General features: G+C 43.6%; 1 protein-coding gene across 4 annotated transcripts in view; it reads left to right on the top strand.

Annotated features, from left to right (window-relative positions):
• PTPRQ (protein tyrosine phosphatase receptor type Q) overlaps positions 1-25,346 on the top strand; it is a 447,893-nt gene that overhangs the window by 377,193 nt on the left and 45,354 nt on the right. For all 4 annotated transcript variants that reach the window (XM_056574450.1, XM_056574451.1, XM_056574448.1 and 1 more), the window contains 4 exons: positions 3,022-3,247; positions 4,942-5,015; positions 15,016-15,115; positions 23,204-23,332. In XM_056574450.1, the coding sequence (XP_056430425.1) occupies positions 3,022-3,247; positions 4,942-5,015; positions 15,016-15,115; positions 23,204-23,332 (529 nt within the window). The remainder of the gene's footprint in view (positions 1-3,021; positions 3,248-4,941; positions 5,016-15,015; positions 15,116-23,203; positions 23,333-25,346) is intronic.

Below are 25,346 nucleotides of genomic sequence, written 5' to 3'. Positions count from 1 at the left end.
ATTGACAGTAGTGTTGAGCTGCATAGGCCATATTCGAATTTGCGATATTTTGCGAATATATGGACGAATATTCGTCATATATTCGCTAAATTCGCATATTTGTGGTTTATTTTCACATATGCGAAAAATAGCATGTGCAAAAATTAGCATAACTGAAAATTAGCATGTGCGGAAATTAACATATGCGAAAATTAGCATATGCGAAAATTCGTACACCAGTCTCACACAGTAGTATTACAGCCTTCTTTACACCACACAAGCTGGAAGCAGAGAGGGATGATCACTGTGATGTGTACTGTGAAAAAAAAAATGAATATTCGTAATTGCGAATATATAGTGCTAGATTTGCGAATTCGCAAATATGCGATATTCGCGAATAAAATTTGCATTGCGAATATTCGCGAGCAACACTAATTGACAGTATGCTATATATTGTCTTGTTATTTCTGTTTGTTGCTATTCCTACTATGTTTTAGGTCTTAGTCCTGTTTGTTGGCTATTGTGTTGACCCCCCGTTTTCTTGACGTGTATCCCGACCTTGTACAGTGTCCGTTTATTGTTTTTTTTACTCTGATGTCCAAGCACATTAGCGCAGTGTATGGATTGGCTCCAAGTTAAGTCTTTGCAAGTAGGCAGGGAAAGCTGCTTCTTCCCTGCCCTACGTGACATGATCATGACAGACCTCAGTTTTTGGTGCTGTAGGAAAATGTAATTCGTATCTTTCTATGTAGACTAGAGCGAGAGATCTTAGCAGATGGATAGCTTGAGATCTTTATAATTGTCAATGGATACTTCTAGTGAGTAGGGAATGCACAAAGTAGAGTAGTAAAACCCCTCTTCAATTAATATTGGTAATATATTCAGCAATGGTAAAATTCAACATTGTAATAAATTGTCATTAAAGATTCTTCCAATTATTTTTCTGTCATTTTTTTTTTTCATTTGACCAGTCAGACTAGAAGAGCTCCTTCAATTTAGTCCAACCCATATATAAGTGTTCCTTTCATCTCAAATCTGCTTTGTAAATAGATTTTGATGATACTATACCCATGAACTGCTGGATACTATTTTCTACAAGGCTTCTAATTTATGTTGCCGTTGTCTCTTTCCTACTTTTGTGTGGTGGTATTTACCCTTTTCGAAACAGTCTTATATTAACCTTTTGGATTATTCCCCTGTTCTTGCACTTGTTGGATCAGACTGCTGGCGACAGAACTATTTGCTTACATTTTCTGATTGCTGCCAGAATCATTATTGCCAGATACTGGAAATAGTAATTTGTCCCTGCTATTGCTGAACCAGTCTGCGCTATAGCCCCATCTCACAATTCTATGGCTCTCAAGTGTCCTCTTGAACCTTATGATTTTTCTTATAGACGGGTTTGTTCTTAGTTTCTCACACCTTATTGGGTGTAGTTTTCAATAACAAACTTATGTAATGCATCTTTTCTTAGTTCATTTATAATAAATTATTGCCACCCTACATATTGTTTTACTTATACCTATTACCATTATTACCATTAATGTGCTAATATCAAGGAGATATATCATGCAGTTTTAGATCGCAGGGGGTCTGACTGCTGGGACCCCTTGCGATCTCCTGTCTCTGCGGGAACGGGGCAAGTCGGCCCTCGCTTGAAGCAATGGCCGACATGCTCCTCTATTTATCTCTGTGGAACAACATTTGGCTGTCTTCGGCTCTCCCATAGAGATATATGGGGGGGGGTGTTGGCCCCGTATAGGAGATAGTGGGGATTCTCCCTGATCGGACCTCCCGCAGATAAGGGATAAGTTTTGTTCATAATACTTCTCCTCCAATGACGTCATTTTTCTTTGCTCTGATTTGTCTTGTTTATTTGATATTTATGCTTTATGTACCTTTGTATTATGTACAGTGCTGTATTATTATGATTTCATGTATTACAATGTATGTGGCCAATAAACAACATGTTCTAAAAAAAATGTTTAAGACTATAGCTTGATGACCAATCCTTAGGATAAACTATTATTATGTGATCAATCAGTGAGTTGCAGTACCAAGTACAGCCACATGTTCATATGCTTTGCTGTTTCTGGAAAAACATTAAAGGGGTACTCCAACCTTAGACATGTTATCCCCTATGCAAAGGATGTCACGCCAAAGGACGTCACGTGACTGGCTGTGATCACCAGTCATCCGGCACGGAGCGGAGTTTGCTCCGTGCACCAGATGACTGGGGTGCCGCAGTGGAGAACGTGGGGGTCCCTAGCGGCCGGACCCCGCGATCAGACATGTTATCCCCTCTCCTTTGGATAGGGGATAACATATCTAGCAGCGGAGTACCCCTTTAAAGGGGCTACAGTAATATAGCAAGCAACCGGGTCCCTTTATTGTTTTGCAAACAACATCCTTGGTGGCCTAGCCTATGGATTTTTTAAGCATTTCATAAGGGCCCTAAACATTCCATGGTTGCTAGATTTCTAATTGTCCTTTATTTCTTTTACTAAAATAATGTATCTTTATTATTTTGTGATGGTGTTTTTCTAGTCCTTTATCTTCATTGTACTTTAGTTACTAGGAAACTCTGATATATCTATAGATAAATGTTCATAATAATCATGTATTAGGAAACTATACAATGAAACAAGAAACTTGACAAAAAGGGAAATAATCTATTGTTGCAGCAAGTATTTTGCAGAGTATGATAGAATATGTAGTGTTGAACCATTATGTAAAAAATATAATAATCATATTTCATAGCCACTTTTTGTTATTTTACTTTGTTCTAAATTATCTATTTTTGAAATAACACTACATAGATTTGTACAGTTTTATCATTTGGCATTTGGCCTATAAAATAGCATAAGGACCACCAAAGTGGTTTTCTCACATTGGAGAGAAAGCTCTAAAGTGTTTTAGCACGTGTCAGATGTGTCCCAGTGTTAGTAACCTAGTTCTGTAAGATATTTTACAATATTCTCTTGGTGCATTGGGTTATTTATTTAATGGGTTCATCTCACATTCCTTTGCTATGCATTACAGCTCAACACGATGGGAATATCACCAAGTGGCACGAAGCTTATTTCCAAAAACCCAGACCATATTTTACAAATGAAGGTTTTCCAAATCCATCATGTCCAACAGATGGGACAAAGCGATTCTTCAGCAAACAGGAAGTGTATGTCATCGGAGCTGACAATACCTGTATGCTACAAGAAAATAAAGAGAAATTTTGCAATGGACCTCTGAAGCCAAGAAAACAGTATTTGTATGTTTTTTTGTGACAAAGCATAAGAATTCTAGTAGTTGTCTTTATCAAATCTGCTTTTTCAATATCTACATAATACACATTTATTGCGTATGACATTATGTGAGATTCCAAGCATTGCTAGTTCTGGCGAAAAGAGATTTCAATAGCATGCAGTACCCAACAACAAAAGTGGCACTGTTTCTGAAGAATATTAGAAATAATAAGTTATATGCCCAGAGAATAGAGTTTTAGCAATAATGAGCATTGTGTATGTTTTCAGTGTTTTGAAACAACATAGGAAATACCACTAATGTAAGTTTAGATTGCATAACAATTTTGAGGGTGATCACACATTGTCATGGGCAAAGGTTATTGTTGGTGTAGCTCATCATTTAGTTGAGAATGTGAAGATCTTTTCTAGTTTTATATGTCTTCTACACAACAGTGATAACCAAGCCCATAAACAGTAACTATTGCACTTTAAAGGGGTACTCCGGTGCTAAGACATCTTATCAACTATCCAAAGTATAGGGGATAAGATGCCTGATCATGGGGGTCCCGTCGCTGGGACCCCCGTGATCTTCCACGCAGCACCCCGTTAGAATCAGCCCTGATTCCTGGCGATCAGTCTGATTACTGGCGATCACGGGGATGGAGCATAGTGACATCACGGCTCCGCCCCCCGTGTGATGTTACGCTCCGCCCCCTCAATGCAAGCTTATGGGAGGGGGCGTGAGAGCTGTCATGCTCCGGGTCTGATTACTGGCGATCACGGGGATGGAGCATAGTGACATCACGGCTCCGCCCCCGTGTGATGTCACTCTCCGCCCCCTCAATGCAAGCCTATGGGAGGGGGCATGAGAGCTGTCACGCCCCCTCCATAGGCTTGCATTGAGGGGGCGGAGCGTGATGTCACACAGGGGTGGAGCCGTGATGTCACTATGCTCCGTCCCCGTGATCGACAGTAATCAGACCCGGAGCGAGAATGCTCCACTGGCTGATTCTAACGGGGTGTGGCGTGGAAGATCACGGGGGTCCCCAGCGATCAGGCATCTTATCCCCTATCCTTTGGATAGGGGATAACATGTCTTAGCGCCGGAGTACCCCTTTAAATAGGAAACAAAAACTTCAGTAAATTATCAAATGTTAATTTCCCTACAGTGCCACCATAGGGGAATAAAACATGACATGGTTCTCATGGAATAATGGTCTGTCTGTGTAATGCACAGATGTGCCAGATCATTCAGAATAAGAAATATAGCTGCAATGTAGCTTTGTAGCTGCTTTTCACTCTGCTTTTAATTGGCTGATTGAATGGGGTCCTAAATGGGGACCCTGCTCCTCTATTTACAAAATATTTGTATAAATTGAAAATGATATTCTGCCACATAAAAAAAAAAAATAATAATAATGCTTAGGCATAGGTCCCCTGCTGATATCGGATGCAGCTCTTGGTTTAGAGGTGTCCTCTCCTTTTGGGATTTTTGTTGCTGTCCTTTACTACAGGATACTCACTTCTGAATGAGTTTATGGATTTAGGACTTTAATGCTTTACATGTGTCTTTCATTTTTTTAGCATAGCTACCAGAATACTATATTGTATTAAAATCTAACTAAGTGTTGAAAAAGGCTGCTGTATATATATTTTGATGGCGTTGTCTTACACAATAATGCTTTGTGTGGTTTATCTTTTTTCTTCTTCTCCCACTTAGGTTTAAATTTCGAGCCACAAATATTAAAGGACAATTTACAGATTCAGAATACTCTGAAGTTGTAAAAACTTTAGGTAAGGAATGCAATTATGTATATGCATTTGCAGGTAGAATGTATTAGACCAAACACCTTAGCTCTGAATAGTGGATATAGACTAGCCTATTGCTTCTGTTTTATTCATTCGCTTGTCCAGTCAATTGGGTTTTGGGTAAACTCAAGCATGAATATGTCATACAAAGCTTAATTTTACAGCCATATAAAAAAAAAACAGATTACAATCAGTAATACCCCAACTTGGGGGTGTGAACCCACTGTACCACCTACCAGTTTGACTTTGGACGAAACTTAGAGGCAGAGTCTAGGTATTCCCCTGGTTTTCACCCATTATCCTGCTCTAGGATGCGGAAGCTGGACTTCTGCTACAGGGGAGATACCAGTTCAGTACCACAAGTTTGGTCCCGCTTAGGTGGTGCCTGGCCTTGCTTGTCAAAACTACCTGGTACCAAGGACCAGGGATACAGGCAGGAGGGGCAAGCTGATGCTGTAGGTGGTAGTAGCGCAGCAAAGCACAGTACTAAGAAGCAGTGCTGAGTTGGTGTTATAGCAGAACTGAGTTTGTAGAACAGTGGAGCTGAGAAGCTCAGATATGAGAATATGAGAACACAGGCATGGTAGAAAGTCTGGATCATGCAATGGAGAAGCAGTAAAGTACAACAGGATCAGGAACCCAGAAGATCAAAATAAGCAACTTCACTAGAAGACAAACTACAATGATGTTCAGGCACCAGGGGATGGGGGAAGCAACCTTGTGGTGCTTGACAGGGACTGGTGTAAGAAACTTTTTAGAAAAGTGCACACTGGCCCTTTAAATTACAGCCAGTGCTTGCGGGCAGCCCCTAGAGGGCAGAGCAGAAACAGCAGACTACAGCAATGGTAAAAGCAGTAGGAGTACAGAGGAGGAAGTCTGTGAAGACATGGAGCAGAGAATGCGGCTTGGCATCACTGAGTGCCACAATATTTGTCATTATAAAGTTGCTTGGTATCACCTTGAAAGCAGTTGATGCTCACCTCTCAGAGATGATTTACCAGCTAATGATGTTGATGAGACATCAGCATGTGCCCTACCAGGGCCAGCCTTAGGTGTTCAGAAATCTTTCTAACACATTTTTTTTTATATTTAATCATTCCTCTGCCCCCTTAATCAGTCCCATGTCCACCTTCACCAGTCCCCTGTCCCCCTTAATCGGATGCAGTATAGTTCCCCCACATTAGGTGTAGTATAGTTCCTCACATTAGGTGCAGTATGTTCCCCCACATTAGGTCGATGATAGCTCTCCACATTAGGTGAAGTATAGTCCCTCACATTAGGTGCAGTATAGTTCCCCCACATTAGGTGCAGTATAGTTCCCCCACATTAGGTGAAGTATAGCTCCCCACATTAGGTGCAGTATAGTTCCCCACATTAGGTGCAGTATAATTCCCCACATTAGGTGCAGTATAGTTCCCCCACCTTAGGTGCAGTATAGCCCCACATTAGGTGCAGTATAGCCCCACATTAGGAAGAAGCAGGTTCCCCACATTAGGTAGAAGCAGGGAAGCAGGTTCCCCAAATTCGGTAGCATTGTCGTCGTCCCCCCCCCGCGACTCACACACACACACAGACAGACAGACAGACACCCACACATGCACACACACACACACACACAGAGACAGACAGACACCCACACATGCACACATAGACAACCATACCTGTCCTGCGCTGCGCTTCTCTTCCCACCGGTGGCGGCAGCCTGACGAGTGACATCACTGACGTCCTGTGCGGGTCTGTGGAGGGACGTCACATGCGCGACGTCCCTCTTCAGACTCGGGCCGGCCAGCCATAGTATAGTCCCTCACATTAGGTGCAGTATAGTTCCCCCACATTAGGTGCAGTATAGTTCCCCCACATTAGGTGCAGTACAGTTCCCCCACATTAGGTGTAGTATAGTTCCTCACATTAGGTGCAGTATGTTCCCCCACATTAGGTCCAGTATAGCTCTCCACATTAGGTGAAGTATAGTCCCTCACATTAAGTGCAGTATAGTTCCCCCACACTAGGTGCAGTATATTTCCCCCACATTAGGTGCAGTATAGTTCCCCACATTAGGTGCAGTATAGTTCTCCACATTAGGTGCAGTCTAGTTCCCCACATTAGGTGAAGTATAGCTCCCCACATTAGGTGCAGTATAGTTCCCCACATTAGGTGCAGTATAATTCCCCACATTAGGTGCAGTATAGTTCCCCCACCTTAGGTGCAGTATAGCCCCACATTAGGAAGAAGCAGGTTCCCCACATTAGGTAGAAGCAGGGAAGCAGGTTCCCCAAATTCGGTAGCATTGTCGTCGTCCCCCCCCCGCGACTCACACACACACAGACAGACAGACAGACACCCACACATGCACACACACACACACACACACACACAGACAGACAGACACCCACACATGCACACATAGACAACCATACCTGTCCTGCGCTGCGCTTCTCTTCCCACCGGTGGCGGCAGCCTGACGAGTGACATCACTGACGTCCTGTGCGGGTCTGTGGAGGGACGTCACATGCGCGACGTCCCTCTTCAGACTCGGGCCGGCCAGCCAACCGGAGACGCGGAGGAGGGCGGGGTAAGTGAAGCCTCCCGGTGTAATGAAGAAAACTGTGCCCTGAAGCGGAATGTGACCCTCCGCATAGGGACACAGTTGAGGGAGGGTAGTGGGAATGTAATGAGAGGGAGCGGCCTGCAAAGCAAAAAACTGTGTCCCTGTGCAGAAGGTCACATTCCACTACAGGGCACAGTTTTCTTCATTACAGCGGCATTTAGCGCTGCTTGCCCGAAGCAGGGCTAAATGTCTGAAGAAGTTAACTGCCCGGCGCCCGGAACTGCATTTCCCGGGCGTCGGGCAATACAAATTATATATACCTGGTGCGAGCTGTGTCGGCTGCTCCTGCTGCCCCTGTTGCTATGGCGCTCTGTGCGGCCGGACAGCTCGCACACCCCTAAGGCCGGCCCTGTGCCCCACATACACAGAAGAGAGGGAGTACCACAACATTATTCAAAATTGGCTCCTCATTACTTTCAGCAGGTTTCCTTAGAGATGCATAAAACCATTGTTTTAAAGGGGTTAAATTCAAAAACAGCACCACACGTGACCTTAGGTTTTGTGAGGTATTACAACTTGGCTCTATTCAATTCAATCAACTAAGCTTTAATACCACCTGCGGATAGGTGCGGAGCCTTTTTTAAATAAATCATCTCTGTTTTTCTAATCCTGGATAACTGTTACGCCTAGCGCTCCGGGTCCCCGCTCCTCCCCGGAGCGCTCACGGCGTCTTTCTCCCTGCAGCTCCCCGGTCAGCGCTGACCGGGAGCGCTGCTCTGCCATGCCCGTTGGGGATGCGATTCGCACAGCGGGACGCGCCCGCTCGCGAATCGCATCCCAGGTCACTTACCCGTTCCCGTCTCCTGCGGTCATGTGCTGGCGCGCGCGGCTCCGCTCTCTAGGGCGCGCGCGCGCCAGCTCCCTGAGACTTAAAGGGCCAGTGCACCAATGATTGGTGCCTGGCCCAATTAGCTTAATTGCTTCCCACCTGTTCCCTGGCTATATCTAGTCTCCTCCCTTGCATTCCCTTGCCGGATCTTGTTGCCCTTGAGCCTAGTGAAAGCGTTTTGTGTGTTTATACCCTGTGTACCAGAACTTCTGCTATCTCCCCTGACTACGAACCTTGCCGCCTGCCCCCGACCTTCTGCTACGTCCGACTTTGCTTCTGCCTACTCCCTTGTACCGCGCCTATCTTCAGCAGCCAGAGAGGTGAGCCGTTGCTAGTGGATACGACCTGGTCACTACCGCCGCAGCAAGACCATCCCGCTTTGCGGCGGGCTCTGGTGAAAACCAGTAGTGGCTTAGAACCGGTCCACTAGCACGGTCCACGCCAATCCCTCTCTGGCACAGAGGATCCACTACCTGCCAGCCGGCATCGTGACAGTAGATCCGGCCATGGATCCCGCTGAAGTTCCTCTGCCAGTTGTCGCTGACCTCCCTACGCTGGTCGCCCAGCAAGCTCGTCAGATCGCCCAGCAGTCGCAACAGATAGCGCAACAAGATCACCAGCTGTCGTACTTGACCACCATGACACAGCAACTCCAGTCACAACTACAGCAAGTACAGTCGCAGCTACAGCAGCAACAATCATCTCCTCCGCCAGCTCCAGCACCCCTTCCGCGGCAAGTGGCCGCTCCTAGCCTCCGCCTGTCCTTGCCGGACAAATTTAATGGGGACTCTAAGTTTTGCCGTGGCTTTCTTTCGCAATGTTCCTTGCACTTAGAGATGATGTCGGATCAGTTTCCTACTGAAAGGTCTAAGGTGGCTTTCGTAGTCAGCCTTCTGTCTGGAAAAGCCCTGTCATGGGCCACACCGCTCTGGGACCGCGATGACCCCGTCACTGCCTCTGTACACTCCTTCTTCTCGGAAATTCGAAGTGTCTTTGAGGAACCTGCCCGAGCCTCTTCTGCTGAGACTGCCCTGCTGAACCTGGTCCAGGGTAATTCCTCCGTTGGCGAGTACGCCATACAATTCCGTACTCTTGCTTCTGAACTATCCTGGAATAATGAGGCTCTCTGCGCGACCTTTAAAAAAGGCCTATCCAGCAACATTAAAGATGTTCTGGCCGCACGAGAGACTCCTGCTAACCTGCATGAACTCATTCATCTAGCCACTCGCATTGACATGCGTTTTTCTGAGAGGCATCAAGAGCTCCGCCAGGAAAAAGACTTAGATCTCTGGACACCTCTCCCACAGTCTCCACTGCAATCTGCGCCTAGGCCTCCCGCCGAGGAGGCCATGCAAGTGGATCGGTCTCGCCTGACCCTGGAAGAGAGGAATCGCCGTAAGGAAGAGAATCTTTGTCTGTACTGTGCCAGTACTGAACATTTTTTGGTGGATTGCCCTATCCGTCCTCCACGTCTGGGAAACGCACGCTCGCACTCAGCTCTCGTGGGTGTGGCGTCTCTTGATGCCAAGTCGGCTTCTCCACGTCTCACGGTACCTGTTCGGATTTCCACTTCTGCCAGCTCTCCCCTCTCAGCCGTGGCCTGCCTGGACTCTGGAGCTTCTGGGAATTTTATTCGGGAATCCTTTGTGAATAAATTCCGCATTCCGGTGACCCGTCTTGTCAAGCCACTCCACATTTCCGCGGTCAACGGAGCCAGGTTGGATTGCACCGTGCGTTACCGCACGGAGCCCCTCCTAATGTGCATCGGACCTCATCATGAGGAGATTATATTTTTTGTCCTTCCTAATTGTTCTTCTGAAGTTCTCCTTGGACTACCCTGGCTTCAACACCATTCCCCAACCCTGGATTGGTCCACTGGGGAGATCAAGAGTTGGGGTCCCTCTTGTTCCAAGGACTGCCTTCTACCGGTTCCCAGTACTCCCTGCCGTGACCCTGTGGTTCCTCCTGTATCCGGTCCCCCTAAGGTCATTAAGGACTCTGCCTGCCACAGGAAATGCCCCTCCCCCCCTCCCAGTTCCATCAGGCAAGCTTCTGTGTCCCCTCATGGCCCTCGTCCTGGTGTCACACTGCCCCGTGCCAGGTCTCGCCCTCTGCCCTCTCTCCCCATTCCTACTCCTGCGGTTCTGCCTGCCGTTGAGGAATCCCTCCATCCTTTCCCGGTGTCCTCATCCCAGGGGAGGCAGTTACCCGATAAAGAGAAGGGGAGACCTAAGGGGGGGGGTACTGTTACGCCTAGCGCTCCGGGTCCCCGCTCCTCCCCGGAGCGCTCACGGCGTCTTTCTCCCTGCAGCTCCCCGGTCAGCGCTGACCGGGAGCGCTGCTCTGCCATGCCCGTTGGGGATGCGATTCGCACAGCGGGACGCGCCCGCTCGCGAATCGCATCCCAGGTCACTTACCCGTTCCCGTCTCCTGCGGTCATGTGCTGGCGCGCGCGGCTCCGCTCTCTAGGGCGCGCGCGCGCCAGCTCCCTGAGACTTAAAGGGCCAGTGCACCAATGATTGGTGCCTGGCCCAATTAGCTTAATTGCTTCCCACCTGTTCCCTGGCTATATCTAGTCTCCTCCCTTGCATTCCCTTGCCGGATCTTGTTGCCCTTGAGCCTAGTGAAAGCGTTTTGTGTGTTTATACCCTGTGTACCAGAACTTCTGCTATCTCCCCTGACTACGAACCTTGCCGCCTGCCCCCGACCTTCTGCTACGTCCGACTTTGCTTCTGCCTACTCCCTTGTACCGCGCCTATCTTCAGCAGCCAGAGAGGTGAGCCGTTGCTAGTGGATACGACCTGGTCACTACCGCCGCAGCAAGACCATCCCGCTTTGCGGCGGGCTCTGGTGAAAACCAGTAGTGGCTTAGAACCGGTCCACTAGCACGGTCCACGCCAATCCCTCTCTGGCACAGAGGATCCACTACCTGCCAGCCGGCATCGTGACAATAACCCTTTTAGGATGGATAAATTAACAACCTTCAAAGGTCAATAAGTCGAAGTTAGTGTTAGAATCTGTTTGGTCCTTTAAATTTGTGGTCTCCAAGAATAGGGGTTGCGCATGCAAATTTCATAAGGTGTTGAGGGGGAGGGGCGGGCATGGCACTGCCCACTCCTGTTTAACAATACCCACAGTAGGTTCATCTGAGCTAGAGATTCTTTGACCAACTCATTTAAATTAACCCCCCCCCCTCCCCCAATGTCTCCTTGAGCCCTCAAGTAGTAGAAAACTTGGTACAGCCACTAGAGATTATTCCCCAGTGTTTTATACACTAGTAATTTTCTAAACGTCACAAGTGAATATTCCTTGTTGATATTTGCCAATGATGAAATTACACTCTACACTAGCAGAACTAGTTTTATTGTACATTTTACTTCCTGATACTGTCTGTGCATGTCCAATAAAATGTATATATATACACAAACACACACATATATATGCCTTTGGCAGCATAGTCATGACTGCAAAGACTTGAAAAGAATTGACAGACAGACTCAAAACCAATGAACAGATGTTTTCTTACATAATAAAATAGTTTTACCTGTTGGAAATAATCATGTACTGCACTGGTTTCCAGAAACATTGCCCTATATAGTATGTACTGTTGGCAATAAAATACTGTATGTGACCGTGTAATAGTATTCCTGCACCACAACTTTATGTTTACTTTTTGCACTCTTCTGAAGGAAGAATGTCCAGAAGAAGGGCACGTTACAGATGTTACAAAATACATCAAAGGCATTACAGTGGTATTGTTACAAGATTGTGAATCGCATTGCCAGTAACGGAAAGAGGCCAATGCTCCATTCATTACCTATTCTACTACTACTTAATAGGAGTAACCTTGTCTTCATTGCTCCCCTGATGCCTGATCTGTTTTCATAAGGTCGACTGAATTCTAAAAAATGATGGTGACACCATATGAGAAACATTTTGACTCAATGCATATGGGACATCAGAGTATTTTGTCTTGTTAATAGGGTTGTAAGAATAGAGGGTGCAAAGGTGGCAGTTGTATCCAGGCCCTGGAGCGTGAAGGGGCTTTAAGGGCTCCTTATCGCCATATGAAGAGTCCAGCATTATTACAGACATGGTGATGGTTGTGGAAACTGTTACATATTTTTCATCAGGGCTTCGCAGCCTTAGGGTATGTTCACACGTATTTCGCTGCGGATCTGCCGCTGAAGGACCCTCTGTATACTGCCTTCACATGTGCCTGCTTGTAGCTGCAATACGCTGCTACGTGCAGACACACTGAAGCGATGTGCGAGTCCCCGCGCATGCGCGGTGTACTCGCACACATTGCAGCCGCTCCCCCTGCTCAATGAGCTAGGCCGAGAGCAGCCGCGAAGTGCAAGTATACTGCGTATGCGCGGCAATGTGTCTGCTCGTAACGGAGTAATGCCGCTCCGAGCAGGCACATGTAAAGGCAGAATACAGAGTTCCTTCAGTGGTGGATCTGCAGCGTAAAATACGCTGCAAATCCGCTCGTGTGAACGTACCCTAAAGTGGAACCTATATTTCTAGAGTAACTCATATTTTTAGAATTAAAGGGATTATCGTACTTACCTGCCCGATAGTCGTTAGGATGCCTGTTAGGATCCGTGCTTGTCTTGGAGCTAAATAGCTGTGTTCTGAGTCAACCATAAAGCTATGGCTATCTTTTTGTGAACTGGCTTTTTCCTGTAGGAGTTCCCTCCCTCGAACTACATATCCTATAATTCCTTGTTTTGAGAGGTAGGTCACCCCACCTTTTAAAACACCCTTGTACTCCCTTCAATGCAATAGACCAGTGTTTTGTCAGCAGGGTGCCTCCAGCTGTTGCCAGCCTACAGTTCACTGCAGAATGATCTTCCTACCACCCAGTGGTCTCTTCTCCCATTAAAGCAAAGGCAGGTTCCCTCTGAACACCTGACTAGTGATGTAATGTCTCAGGCCGCACTGCAACCTGGGAAAACCTGAGATGACAGTCATTTTGTATGCTGTTAAAAATAAACAGTTGGCCAAAATCACAGAAAAATTGCGAGATCACCATCAAGCACAGGTACAGACACTATATTATGAACTACACTAACTTTACAGTCACTGTAGTCAAATAAAAAAAATCCTGGAATCCCGCTTTAAAGATACAGTTAACAGTTAACAATTTTTTTTCATTATCTCCCACATTTTGTATACTTCTTTCTTGAGAATATTATTATTGCAAACCTATTGATGACACTTGTTGAATGCGGAAAAGCTTTACAAGTATGACCAGCTGAATAATGCACCAACATGCTGTACAAAGACTGACTTGACTTAACCACTACATTCGCTGCACCCGGCACCGTAGACATTACCGCTCTGCTCTTTCTGCTCCTAAAGTCTTGCATTAGCCCAAATTTTGCATCCTGCCCTGCTTTCTTATCTGCAAGATTTTCAGGGATCAGAAGGAGGAGAGTGGTGTCGTCTGCCATGCATGAGCTGTCAATCATGCCTGAGTAGGCGTGATTATAGCCTGGGGCGCTGTGACTACATGGGAATGCCGTACACACTGATGACTACTTATTAGCATATATGCAAGACACTTTTAAAACTCATTTAATGCAGTATTGCAGACACTCAGGAGGACATCTGGACCTGGTAATAAACCATATTTTACAATATATACAAATATAACATCTTGCTACCAGTTATATAGGGTAAAACTTGGTAACCAGTACCCTTCATCCTCACGCCTTTGTTAAATACTGCTCCCCAACCATTCACCAGTCAGCCATTGCAACAATGGAACAGCTGGAAAGTTAGCCTTGTGTTCTCTGCAGAATTTTCTCAAGATTGTATAATGCAGGTAGATAAATAATGTAGTAGGGAAGGCACAGTGGTCGGCACAAAGCCCCAGGAGAGCTTAGACTACACACCTGCGAGATTATTCGCAAAGCACAAGGGTGCACACAGTTCCTTTAGAAACTGCCAGTGAAATACTGTTATAACGGGTGCTGAACCAACCAGAGAGTACAGTCAATGTAAAATTTCTTAGAAGAAGAAGGTGGCAGCACTCACCGATACAGTAGAGAAAAATGAATCTTTATTTCAAAGTGCAGAAGTGTTGATCGATGTTTGGCATCCATGTCCGGCTGCACTGAATGTTCACTTCTGCACTTCGAAATAAAGAAGAATATTTCTCTACTGTATCGGTGAGTGCTGCCACCTTCTTCTTCTATAGATAAATAATGTAGGCGACTTTATCTTTTATACTATGATTACTCTTTTCTGAGTTTAGCATACACACACAGACAGAACAAGCAATATTCCAATAAATAGTGTATGAAGCAGTTTTACTTGATTTCAAATACCAGAAAAGAAAATATTTCTCATCTCTAGGGTGACTAGAATGTAATATATGATACTGTAGAGATGAGTATCTGTCTTGCGATTCAACAAATGATATATTCAATATGAGTTAAACATTTGTTTTTCATTTTCTAGTCTGATACAGTGTTTGGCTGTAAACCAAGCTCATTCTGAAAACACCTTGTTTCTTATTTGCAACTATTTCTTTCCAGCTGATGGACTGTCAGAACGGGCTGTAGAAATTATCCTGTCGGTTACACTGTGTGTGCTTTCTGTGATACTGCTCGTGGCAGCAATTTATGCTTTTGCAAGGTAAGACCTCTTTTCTATACCATACAAGTTTGCAAGTATATTACTTTACTCAATGTATAACACTATTGTTTATGCTTCAGTGAGCTTGAATGTTGAAATGTATCTCTAAAAGGCAGTACTGTGGAGTAATGGTTTTAGAATAAAGAATTTGATAATATATAGTGGAAATATTGTTAGTAAGTTATATAATTATATAGATGGTTGGATGAGTCAAAGATTCACAATTATGATAAAGACGAAAATACCAATGAAGAGAACATTTGCATATTTCGAAATTGCTTTAACATTCAACATTTCTGTAACCTAATATTTACATAACATATTTACATATTTTCTTTCTAAGGAAAATAACTAGATAACTTATGCAGTAGAGACTTTGGTGATCTCTATTTTATGGAAATTAGTCTTTCAACAGCTTTTCACAGTTTAAATAAAGAATAGAAATCTGGTTATTACAAATGTTTATGGCATCAATAAGATATACCTTAAAGTTTGATCAACTGAAGTTCATCCAAAAAACTGCAACCAGTAACAGATATAGGGATTTGGTCTCCCTTGTTTTCTTCTAATGTGCTTTATGGGATATATGGAATTCGCTAAGTAAGCACTGTGTTGTGGTGCTACATTTACAATTCTGCAAACTGTAATTTAATCCTGGTCAGGTGTGTGCAGAGATTGCCTAGTGATTTGCGTAATAGGAAGTTCAGTCTTTACATAAATCATTGTACATTAACTCCTTAATCACCCAGGAAATTTAATTTTTTGCATTTTTTTTTTCGTCCTCTCCTTTTAACCCCTTAAGGACCCAAACAATTTTCACTGTAGGACACGGCCATTTTTTGCACATCTGACCACTGTCACTTTAAGCCTTAATAACTCTGAGATGCTTTTACCTTTCATTCTGATTTCGAGATAGTTTTTTCGTGGCATATTCTACTTTATATTAGTGGTAAAATTGTGTCAATACTTGCATCATTTCTTGGTGAAAAATTCCAACATTTTATGAAAAAATGTGAAAATTTTAAATTTTTTTAAAGGGGTATTCCAGGCAAAAACTTTTTTATATATATCAACTGGCTCCAGAAAGTTAAACAGATTTGTAAATTACTTCTGTTAAAAATCTTAATCCTTTCAGTACTCATGAGCTTCTGAAGTTAAGTTTGTTCTTTTCTGTCTAAGTGCTCTCTGATGACACCTGTCTCGGGAAACGCCCAGTTTAGAAGAGGTTTGCTATGGGGATTTGCTTCTAAACCGGGCGTTTCCCGAGACAGGTGTCATCAGAGAGGACTTAGACAGAAGAGAACAACCTTAACTTCAGAAGCTCATAAGTACTGAAAGGATTAAGATTTTTTAATAGAAGTAATTTACAAATCTGTTTAACTTTCTGGAGCCAGTTGATATATATATAAAAAAGTTTTTGCCTGGAATACCCCTTTAACTTTGAAGCTCTCTGCTTATAAGGAAAATGGATATTCCAAATAAATTATATATTGATTCACATAAACAATATGTCTACTTCATATTTGCATCATAAAGTTGACATTTTTACTTTTGGAAGACACCAGAGGGCTTCAAAGTATAGCAGCAATTTTCAAATTCTTCACAAACTTTTCAAAATCGAAATTTTTCAGGGACCAGTTCAGTTTTGAAGTGGATTTGAAGGGCCTTCTTATTAGAAATACCACATAAATGACCCCATTATAAAAAACTGCAACCCTCAAAGTATTTAAAATGACATTCAAAAGGTTTGTTAACCCTTTAGGTGTTTCACAGGAATAGCAGCAATTTGAAGGAGAAAATTCAAAATCTTCATTTTTTACACTGGCATGTTCTTGTAGACCCAGTTTTTGAATTTTTGCAAGTGGTAATAGGAGAAAAAGCCCCACAAAATTTGTAACCCAATTTCTCTTAAGTAAGGAAATACCTCATATGTGTATGTCAAGTCTTCGGCGGGCACAGTACAGGGCTCAGAAGGGAAGGAGCGACAATGGGATTTTGGAGAGTGAATTTTGCTGAAATGGTTTTTTGGGGGCATGTCGCATTTAGGAGGCCCCTATGGTGCCAGAACAGCAGAAACCCCCCCCACATGGCATACCATTTTGGAAACTGCACCCCTCATGGCACGTAACAAGGGGTCCAGTGAGCCTTAACACCCCATAGGTGTTTGACGACTTTCTGTTAAAGTGGGATGTGTAAATGAAAAAATTGTTCCTAAATTTAACATTTTTACCAAAGGTAATGGGAGGAAATGCCCCCCAAAATTTGTATCCCCATCTCTTCTGAGTATGGAAATACCCCATGTGTGGACATCAAGTGCACTGCGGGCGCACTACAATGCTCAGAAGAGAAGGAGTCACATTTGGCTTTTGGAAAGCAAATTTTGCTGAAATTGTTTTTGGTGGACATGTCGCATTTAGGAAGCCCCTATGGTGCAAGCACAGCAAAACACAAACCACATGGCATACTATTTTGGAAACTACACCCCTCAAGGAACGTAACAAGGGGTATAATGAGCCTTTTTGTTAAAGTTGGATGTGTAAATGAAAAAGCAAACGTTTTCCCCAAATTTTACATTTTTACAAGGGGTAATAGGAGAAAATGACCCCCAAAATTTGTAACCCCATTTCTTCTGAGTATGGAAATACCCCATATGTGGACGTCAAAACCTCTGCTGGCGCACTGCAATGCTCAGAAGAGAAGGAGCGCCATTGAGCTTTTGAAGAGTGAATTTGTTTGGAATGGAAGTCAGGGGCCATGTGCGTTTACTAAGCCCCCCGTGGTGCCAGAACAGTGGACCCCCCCACATGTGACTCCATTTTGGAAACTACACCCCTCACAGAATTTAATAAGGGGTGCAGTGAACATTTACACCCCACTGGCGTTTGACAGATCTTTGGAACAGTGGGCTGTGCAAATGAAAAATTACATTTTTCATTTTCACGGACCACTGTTCCAAAAATCGGCCAGACACCTGTGGGGTGTAAATGCTCACTGTACCTCTTATTACATTATGTGAGGGGTGTTGTTTCCAAAATGGGGTCACAAATGTGGGGGTCCATTGTTCTGGCACTATAGGGGCTTTGTAAACACACATGGCCTTCAATTCCGGACAAATTTTCTCTTCAAAATCCCAATGGCGCTCCTTCTCTTCTGAGAATTGTAGTGCACCCATAGAGCACTTTACATCCACATATGGGGTATGTTCTTACTCAGAAGAAATGGGGTTACAAATTTTGGGGGGCTTTTTTCCTATTGAAAATGAAAAATGAAAATGAAAAATTTAGGGTAACACCAGCATTTTAGTGAAAATAATTTTTTTTCATTTTCCCATCCAACTTTAACGAAAATTTGTCAAACACCTGTGGGGTGTTAAGGCTCACTATACCCTTTGTTACGTTCCGTGAGGGGTTTAGTTTCCAAAATGGGGTCACATTTGGGTATTTCTTTTTTTTGTGTTTATGTCAGAACCGCTGTAAAATCAGCCACCCCTGTGCAAATCACCAATTTAGGCCTCAAATGTACATAGTGCGCTCTAACTCCTGAGCCTTGTTGTGTGCCCGCAGAGCATTTTACACCCATATATGGGGTATTTCCATACTCAGCAGAAATTGCGTTTCAAATTTTGGAGGTCTTTTTTTTTCCCTTTTACCGCTTGTGAAAATAAAAAGTATGGGGCAACACCAGCATGTAATTTTTTTTACATTTTTTTACACTAACATGCTGGTGTAGCCCCCAACTTCTACTTTTCATAAGGGGTAAAAGGAGAAAATGCCCCCCAAAATTTGTAGTGCAATTTCTCCCGAGTACGGAAATACCCCATATGTGGCCCTAAACTGTTTCCTTGAAATACGACAGGGCTCTGAAGTGAGAGAGCGCCATGCGCATTTGAGGACTAAATTAAGGGATTGCATAGAGGTGAACATAGGGGTATTCTACGCCAGTGATTCCCAAACAGGGTGCCTCCAGCTGTTGCTAAACTCCCAGCATGCCTGGACAGTCAGTGGCTGTCCGGAAATGCTGGGAGTTGTTGTCTTGCAACAGCTGGAGGCTCCGTTTTGGAAACACTGCCGTACAATACGTTTTTCATTTTTATTGGGGGGGACAGTGTAAGGGGGTGTATAAGTAGTGTTTTATTATGTGTTAGTTTAGTGTAGTGTTTTTAGGGTACATTTGCACTGGCAGGTTACGGCGAGTTTCCCGCTAGTTTCTGGAAGTTTGAGCTGCGGCAAATGTTTTGCCGCAGTTCAAACTTCCAGAAACTCGCCCGTGTGAATGTACCCTGTACATTCACATGGGGGGGGGAACCTCCAGCTGTTTAAAAACTACAACTCCCAGCATGTACTGACAGACCGTGCATGCTGGGAGTTGTAATTTTGCAACAGCTGGAGGCACACTGGTTGGAAAACCTTCAGTTAGGTTCTGTTACCTAACTCAGTATTTTCCAACCAGTGTGCCTCCAGCTGTTGCAAAACTACAACTCCCAGCATGTACTGATTGCCGAAGGGCATGCTGGGAGATGTAGTTATGCAATAGCTGGAGGTACGCAACTACAACTCCCAGCATGCCGAGACAGCTGTTTGCTGTCTGGGCATGCTGGGATTTGCAGTTTTGCAACATCTGGAGAGCTACAGTTTATAGACCACTGCACAGTGATCTCGAAACTGTGGCCCTCCAGATGTTGCAAAACTACAAATCCCAGCATGCCCAGTCAGCAAACAGCTGTGTGGGCATGCTAGGAGTTGTAGTTTTGCAACCTCTGGAGAGCCATAATTTGGAGATCACTGTGCAGTGGTCTCAAACTGTAGCCCTCCAGCTGCTGCAAAACTACAAGTCCCAGCATGCCCAAACAGCTGTCTGTGCAAGCTGGGAGTTGTAGTTTTGCAACATCTGGAGGTCTACAGTTTAGAGACCACTGTATAGTGGTCTCAGACTGTAGCCCTCCAGATGTTGCTAGGCAACTCACCGGCTTCCGTAGGATTCAGGGAGCCGCATCGCGTTCCTCTCCTGTCGCTGATCTTCGTCCCCGATCATCGCCTCTGCCGCCATGGATGGTTAAGTGGATCTTCTACCGTCGGCCCTCTCTCTTTTCCCCATTCTGCCCCGCCTATTGTGGGAGGGCAGAACGGGGAAAGCGAAAGTTAACCCCCCGCCCCCCATCTGCTATTGGTCGTAGTGTCTATACGACCAATAGCAGGGATAGGAGGGGTGGCACCCCTGCCACCTCACTCCTATCCCTTCAGGGGGATCATGGGTGTCTTGGACAACCCCGATCCCCCTTATTTTCGGGGTCACTGGGTCACCATAGACCCGTATGACCTGGAATTGCGCAAATCGCAAGTGTGAATTCACTTGCGATTTGCACCGATCGCCGACATGGGGGGGGGGTCTAATGACCCCCCCTGGGCATTTGCACTACGGGGACCGGAATTCTCCATGACGTACGCGCACGTCATGGGTCCTTAAGTACCAGTGTGTCATGATGTACGCGTACGTCAAGGTCCTTAATGGGTTAGGAGCCATAACTCTTATTTTTCCAATTGCAGAGCCATAAGAAGGCTTGTTTCTTGCTGGAACTATTGTACTTTTTAACAACAACCTTCATTTTAACATAAAATACACTGTAAAACAGAAAAACAATGCAATTTTGTAAATGTGCATGTGGTTTTTAAGATCTTTATTGTGCGATAAAATTGACGTTATTTGTATCCGTCAGATAACAAACTTTAACAGATCAGGCTTATTGATCGATTTTGATATATATTTTTTTTTTTGATGGGGGAGAGGGGGGGGGGGATGAAAACTGACCAAAATAAAACCCTGCATAGCAAATTTCATAATTGTAGAAAAACATACTAAATACCAGTATGTATGTGTATTTTTCCCCCTTTTTTTCTTAATCCTCATATGGCACTTCTATAAACAATCATTTGTTTGAGTATTTTCATTCAATGCAATGAATTGAACGGTGACAACAATGATGCAGTGTACCATTATTTAAATGCTGCAGCATTTTGAACACTGCATCTAATCAGTTAAAATAGCTGACATTGGAGATTGCTCATTGCTAGCTATTAGTGGCAGTATTGCTAGCTATTAGTGGCAGTCAAGAGCCCCCCTCCACACACCGTTAAAATACACATCATAAGGCGTTAATGGGTAAGCTGGTGTAAAACAAATAAGACTGCACTCTGATGGTGAAGATGTTCTGTGGCATTAGATGGCAAGCTGTTAGCAGCAAATCATTTAAAGGAGTTTTCCCATACGGATAGTGTTACACTATAATATGCAATTACTTTGTTAGTGTTTGGAGGTCTGATCTCTGGGACCCCCACTGATTAGATAGCCAGGGGTGTAACTCTAGAGGTAGCAGTCGCATTGGGGCCCTGGTGCCTAAGGGGGCCCAAAGCACATCTGCCCTTAGGAGACCAGTATTAAAATAGGCATATGGGGCCCTGTTGCAGATTTTGCATCAGGGCCCAGATGCTACAAGCTACGACTCTGGAGACAGCATTGGCTATTGTGGTGGTGGGGTGAGAGGTGCAGGGCAGATGTTGTTACCCTAGGGGCAGATGGCATTAACCCCTTATATTCGTGATGCCAGGGCGTGGTTTAGCCTATAACCATCCGAGGGTATACCGCTGGATCATGGGCTAGGCACGGGGTCAATAAAGACTACGATGCCAAGTTACGGACAATGGTAGCTTTACTGAGGGTGGACAGTTGGTAAAGTCTATACAGTTCAGCCAGGGCCCAAGGAGGTGACCAGTGACTCAGAGACCTTTAGGGCTTGCTGGGACTTACAGTAGGACTAGGCAATTTAGTGCAGGCCATGTTGCTTAACAATTTGACAGAGACTTGACTTGACTGATGACGGACAAAGCTGCAGGTTTAGCTTACTTGCACTTGATTGTGGCTGCAGGACTGGACTTGAGGCCTCCAATACTCTGGACACACACACTAGGCATGACTGACCAAAGCAAAGACTTGGTGCAAAAGAGAGAGAGCTAGCTCCACCCAGGGCTTATATGAGGGAGACTAGCAGGGAGCCCTTAGGTCACCCCTGGGATCACCTGGTCACTGGTACCTCCTGGGTAATAAGCTCATGGTATATCACATGGTTTAACTCTTAAAGTGATAACACATTTTATACAGTACAACATATTTTCAATGTGGAAACTAATGCAGGGGGCCCTGAGGACACTGAAGGAGGCTGCCTGACAGGGCAGCAGGAGTACGGGGTAGCACCTCCCGTTCTGGGCTACCAAACCATATTGCTGTATCTTCCAAGATTTTCCTTGTACAGCAGCACTTCCTACGAACTGACTGTTAACATTATTGTTAACATTATTGATTTAACACAGTAAAGACCCAGTATTTGGTGCTTAAGCTGCTTAGGTAATGGCTGCTACACCTGTACATATCAACTTCTATATACCAGGAACACCACTTTAAACCCAGTCGTCCAGCCGTCCAATTTGGATCTCCTTACTCAGATCTTTATATTTACTGATGTCTCCTGCTTTTAGCACATCATCTTCAGGAACTAATAGTTCACTTGCTGCCTCATACAGATAGTGCCATTGTAATGTGATAATCAATGATATTCACTCCACCTTTCAATTGTTTTATGGTTGATTATGTAGATACAGATAGAACCATTGGTAAATACATAGTTGTATGTTAAGGGTAAGTCATATGTGGCTTACATATAAGTCTGAATTAAATTTAGTTTTTTTAATGATACAACTCAGCTCCTTTCTGTGAACATTCTAAGAGAACAGAAATGTTTGGACGCTGAGCTATGGCTGATAAAAAAAAAAAAAAAAAGCTAAATACACAGGAGGGAAGAGGTGAATAAGAGATACGTGCAGTGTCAGAGTCAAGTGCAAGACTGTAGAAAATTACAGGAGTAATGAAAGCAATACAGGAATAAGATGTTTTGTTCTACAATGTCCAGGCCTGGCATTGGCATATTGAGATATTGCTGTACATGTATGGATTAAACCCACCGTTTGCATAATTTTCCTGCAGAGAATCCATCAGTTAGCATTTCTACCCTTAAATATGTAATTGCATTATCTTCTTTAGGATCAGACAGAAGCAGAAGGAGGGTGGAACATATTCCCCGCGAGATGCCGAGATCGTTGATACCAAATTCAAACTAGATCAGTTAATCACGGTGGCAGACTTGGAGCTTAAGGATGAGAGATTAACACGGTAAGCAAACCCATTGACAAAACAGTGGTCCTAGAGGTCACCAGCCGTGACCCCACCATGACCTTTACTTGTTTGGAAGTGTTTGTCCTGCTCTTATTTACAAAGGTCAGTAATATCTTCTTTCAAAGGGTGACCTGTGTCTTTCAAACCTCATAAGTAGAATTTAGAACCAGACTCCTTTTACTTCACCTCAGCAGACTGGGGTGGATGTTACTACTACAATGTTCTGTATGGTATATTACATGTTTTTGCTTTTTTTTTTATTATTATTATTTTTTTTTTTACCTGCATTATTTTCCTTTCTTCAACATATTGATATACCAAGGTGTTATATGCTTGAACACCTTGGAAATGTAGTTTAATTGCTAAAGTTATAGTATCTACTATGTATATGTCTACCAAACTAAAATGGTTATCCTATGATTATACCTTTTCACCTATCCAAGGTGTAGGTGATAAGTATCTGGTCAATCGGGACATAACCACTTAAATTTCAATTAGACCACACAGCTATTTTTGTTAATCCCTTGGAAGATTGAGTGGTGGTCAAGCATGCATGATGCCATACAATTCACTTGAGAGAAAAAGAAACCCCTGTGCCTATAAACGCCCATCGATCAGATACTTTCACTTATCCTGTCAATAGGTGATACGTTATTATATTGGGATAATCCACTGAAGTCCTATTGAAGATTCTGCCTATTGTTAGATCACCTTTCAAGTTTTATAGATTCTTATTTCACAATATTTGATTTGACTAAGTCTTAATGTTGTTCATATGTCACTATTATGTTGTATTTTTGCTAGAATTTTCTGGAATCATGCCAAAACTGCTACATTTTCACTGCACAACTAGTAGATCAAGACTAAAATAGTGATATGAGGGCAATGTGCGAATAAACCTTTGTAATATATCAATAACTGGGACATGATTTGGTAAACTGCCTATAAAATTTAACACGTTAACTTAAAAGGCATCTAAAATACTTTCCATACAGTGTCAAAAAATGTTTACTTCTTGCTTATAACCTTGCAAAAGTATAAGGTGACACATTAAACACTCTTCAAGAGCCTTCCTCTGTACACATTAGTCCTGCTTCATGGCCACCTATTGGAAAGGTCATTTTCAGTGCCCCAATGCTCTGAATCATTGACTTCTAATGGATGTGACTAAGCAGGGTTAATGTTGTGGAATGATACTGTACACAGCTATTTCAACAAGTACCTGGTGGGCTGTTAAACAAGATCATGTCCTCTGAGTAAACACTTAAAGGCTTGCTTCTAAAGTGTACATTTAAAAAAAAAAAAGTGCAAAACTGCTGTCTGTGTATAAGAAGTAGCATGAACTTTTGGCACCTCTGCTGAAATACGGTAATAACTTGCGCATAAAGAAACAGATTCAACAGCACCTTGTGGCCTTTGAGATATATACAAATGTAGGATTTTTATTTATTTCAATTGCACTGCTGTTAAGTTTACTATGTTCATAAACTTTACCATATACCATAAAAGACAATCTCACTTGGATGGATCCCAATAATAAACAGTGTATCTAACAGGAGACTACAAAATGACCCCAGGATCGGTAGGAACCTGTTTAACACTATACTAATCATAAAAATCCTGAAGCTATGTGCACACATTGGGTGTTATTTACTAATGTGATCCTGACTGTTTCTTATCGAGTTTTGCACCCAAATTGTGTTGTGTGCTTTATGCACCAGAATTTGTGACCAACAATTTCCAAAAACGCGACCAACTCTACATTTTACTCAGAAAACCAGAAAAGAGGGAGTGGCCACCTGAAAACAGAGGTATTGCTGCCGAAAAAAGGGGCATGTCCAACAAATGAACTAATATTCACACATAAAATGTGGTGGGTTTTTTGCTCTGGAAAACCTGACAGCTCATAGCAATTGTAAAAAAAAAATAAAAAAAACATAAAATATGGGAAAATTGCTCTTAATAACATGGAATAATACTGGGGAAAAAAAACACCAAGAAAACTCCACTC

This window comes from Hyla sarda, chromosome 4, assembly GCF_029499605.1.
Source record: "Hyla sarda isolate aHylSar1 chromosome 4, aHylSar1.hap1, whole genome shotgun sequence".
Taxonomy (NCBI): domain Eukaryota; kingdom Metazoa; phylum Chordata; class Amphibia; order Anura; family Hylidae; genus Hyla; species Hyla sarda.
The sequence above is the reverse complement of the archived record's forward strand: the minus strand, read 5'-3'. Positions and strand labels throughout refer to the sequence as shown.